The 2,727-nt window shown below is 59.6% G+C and overlaps 1 protein-coding gene across 6 annotated transcripts in view; it reads right to left on the bottom strand.

The window, feature by feature from the left end:
- Positions 1-572: 572 nt before the first annotated feature.
- Positions 573-2,727, bottom strand: part of ANKMY1 (ankyrin repeat and MYND domain containing 1) — a 54,263-nt gene continuing 52,108 nt past the window's right edge. For all 6 annotated transcript variants that reach the window (XM_086374986.1, XM_086375025.1, XM_086375004.1 and 3 more), the window contains one exon: positions 573-1,083. In XM_086374986.1, the coding sequence (XP_086231112.1) occupies positions 950-1,083 (134 nt within the window). In that variant the 3' untranslated portion in view covers positions 573-949. The remainder of the gene's footprint in view (positions 1,084-2,727) is intronic.

The raw sequence follows: 2,727 nt of genomic DNA, 5'->3' as shown, positions 1-2,727 counted from the left end.
CGTCGCAGCAGTGATCCCGCCGTACCCCACCTGGCAGCAGGTGTGCACCATGGGCGTGCCCGGCACGCTGGGCCGGTGGGGAGGTGAGGGCGGGCTTGCACACGGGTCCCGCCTGGTGGGTGGCCCACGGCTGGAGAGTGCCCATCCTGCCCCCCGCCCTGGTCCTTGTGCCGTCCACCCTCCCTCTCCCCGCTCTGGACGCACACAGCTGGGCACGTCCAGGAAACTTCCCATTACCAGTTCCTGCCAAGCAGCCTCAGAGATACCCTGGAGGCCGCAGCGTGGGGGCCCAGCGTCATCCCGTAGCTGGGCCTGGCCTGACATCCTGATGGCCCCGTCAACCCCCAGCACCACAGAGAGAGCCCTGCCTAGCTGGCATCTCTCACCAGAGCAGGGACCCCTGCCCAGCTGCCCTGCCTGCCCAGGCAGAGTCCTGCACAACCCCTGAGTGACGCCACCAGCTGCGCCCTTGCACCCCCATGTGCCCTGCAGCCCCAGTGGGGCAGCCTCTCCAGCCTCATACCGCGTGTGGGCCCCGGACCCCAGCCAGAGGCTGCAGCAGAGGCACGAGCCACTGATGGTCACTTTATTCGGGTGTCGCCGCCCACACTGGCTTGCCGCGCAAGCGTTCAACAAAGCTTCTCGGTCGTCAGGGCCCTGTAGCGCTGAGGGCCCCCAGCCCGGAGAAGGGCCGGGCAGCAGACTCTGGGAGCAGGAGGTGGCTCCTCGGAGGGAGACCTGCAGGGCGCGGCCCAGGCTTCCATGGACCCCGCCGGGCAGCGTGGGGTGCTCACCTGCCCCCCTGCTCGAGTCCTGACAGACCCCGAGCCCACTGGCCCAGCTCCTCCCGGGGCGGAGGTTGCTGTGAAGGCCTTCTTCCCTTGGCAGGCCGGGACAAAGTCTCGGGGTGCTCTGGGAGCCCTGTGTAGTCAGCGGGGCACCCAGACGCTCACTCATGACTGTAGGTGGAGTATGATACGCGGCACCTGGACTTGCGTGACGGCTTCCGGGCCTCAGACCCCTGGGGCTCGTTGCCAAGTTGCTTCAGGGGTTTCTTTATGAACATCATTGGGTACATTTTTCCTGTCGGGAAGGAGGGCACAGGTAAGGCAGCGTCCGGCACAGGACAGCCCCCAGGTCAGGAGGGGAGGGGGCTGTCCTTGTCCCCAGAGGTCTCTCTGCCTTGTCCCTGGAGCACTGGGCCCTCCCTGCCCTGGGTCAGGCCCGGGGCCGCCCTTGAGCTCCCAAGCCCTGCCCACTCCAGGCCAGGTGCCGGTCAGTGAGAGGCTCCCTCCTTGCCTCCTGGTTCCTGTTTGTTTCTCGTGAGGATCCAGAAGTCACAAACATCCTGACCCACACTGATGGGTGCAGAGCAGCCAGCCTCGGAGCCACCTGTGCTTGGACTGGCCATGGGAGACACTCATGCACGCGTGTGTGCACACACACCTGCAGGAATGCACTCTCCACTCCCCTCCAGGTGACACGGCATTCCTTTACCTGGAGACAACCCCTCTGTCTAGAAATGATGGTTATCAAGACAGTGCTGCTGCTCAAATTCTGAGTGGAGAACTGACTCTCCAACCCTAAGTCCCTAGTGAACAGTGGAAGGATTAGAACCAGAGCGTCTGTGTCCCTACGAGAAAGTGAAGACGTGACAAGTCACGTGTCAGAGCCATCAAAGACGAGGCATGTGGGTGGGATCCCAGGGGACCCCCAGCAGGTGCCCCCTGTGCGGCAGGGACTCCCTCCAGAGAGGACCCAGCCCTCTACAGTGACACCTGTGTGCATGCTTAGTCGCTCAGTCGTGCCCGACTCTGACCCCGTGGACTGCAGCCCGCCAGGCTCCTCTGTCCATGGGGACTCTCCAGACAAGAATACTGGAGTGGGTTGCCATTTCCTTCTTCAGGGGATCCTCCAACCCAGGGATCAAACCCAGGTCTCCCACATCGCAGACAGATTTCTTTACCATCTGAGCCACCAGGGAGGCCAAAGTGAGACCTCCATGACCCTACTTCCCTCCTTCCTCTATGTGGCCTAAAAAATAACAAGAACCTTCCCGGTTTCTATTATACCACAAACCTATTTCTATACCCAACCTGGGAAAACAGAGAAAAACACCAGCGAGAAACAGCAAAATTCTCAAAATATGCACCAGCATCTACCTGGGGAATCAGACTGACTGGCCCAAGATGAGAGTATCAAGAAAGAGAGATAAGTATCCAGAAGCGTCTATTTTGAAGAAGTCACAGCAGTATGGTAACTGTTGAAATGACCACCTTCCTCGCAGACACATCAAAATGTTAGGCAAAATCAATATTTATTAATATAAAGTCAACAGCCACCTGAGGTCACAGGGGACCTAAGTCCCACACACTTAAAAAAACCTGTGGGGCCGTAGTGAGTGTGTGCGTGGATATCAGATGCAGCAATAGCTCCTTCAGGGCATCACAGGTGTGGAGCTGGCAGCCCTGTGCAGCCTGGACTGTGGAAGGGACAAAAGGTTCTCCCTATGGGCAGAGGGGCCAGGAAAGCTTTGCTGCCAGGGCTCTGAGCAGAAGCATCTCCCAGCAGCGTGGGCATCCCACTGGTCCTCAGCTGACAGTGGAAAGGAGCAGATATGAAACAACCCGTAGGCCTCACCTGGTGTCAGGCAGGCAGCATGTGATTCCCTTGGGGGGAGGAGGAATAGAAAATCCCTACTGATAGGAGCTCAGGTTTTAAAATTCC

This window comes from Bos grunniens, chromosome 3 (assembly GCF_055505025.1).
Source record: "Bos grunniens cultivar Pamir isolate PY7600 chromosome 3, Bosgru_T2T1.0, whole genome shotgun sequence".
Classification (NCBI taxonomy): domain Eukaryota; kingdom Metazoa; phylum Chordata; class Mammalia; order Artiodactyla; family Bovidae; genus Bos; species Bos grunniens.
Note: the sequence above shows the minus strand (reverse complement) of the source record. Positions and strands in the feature narration are given on the sequence as shown.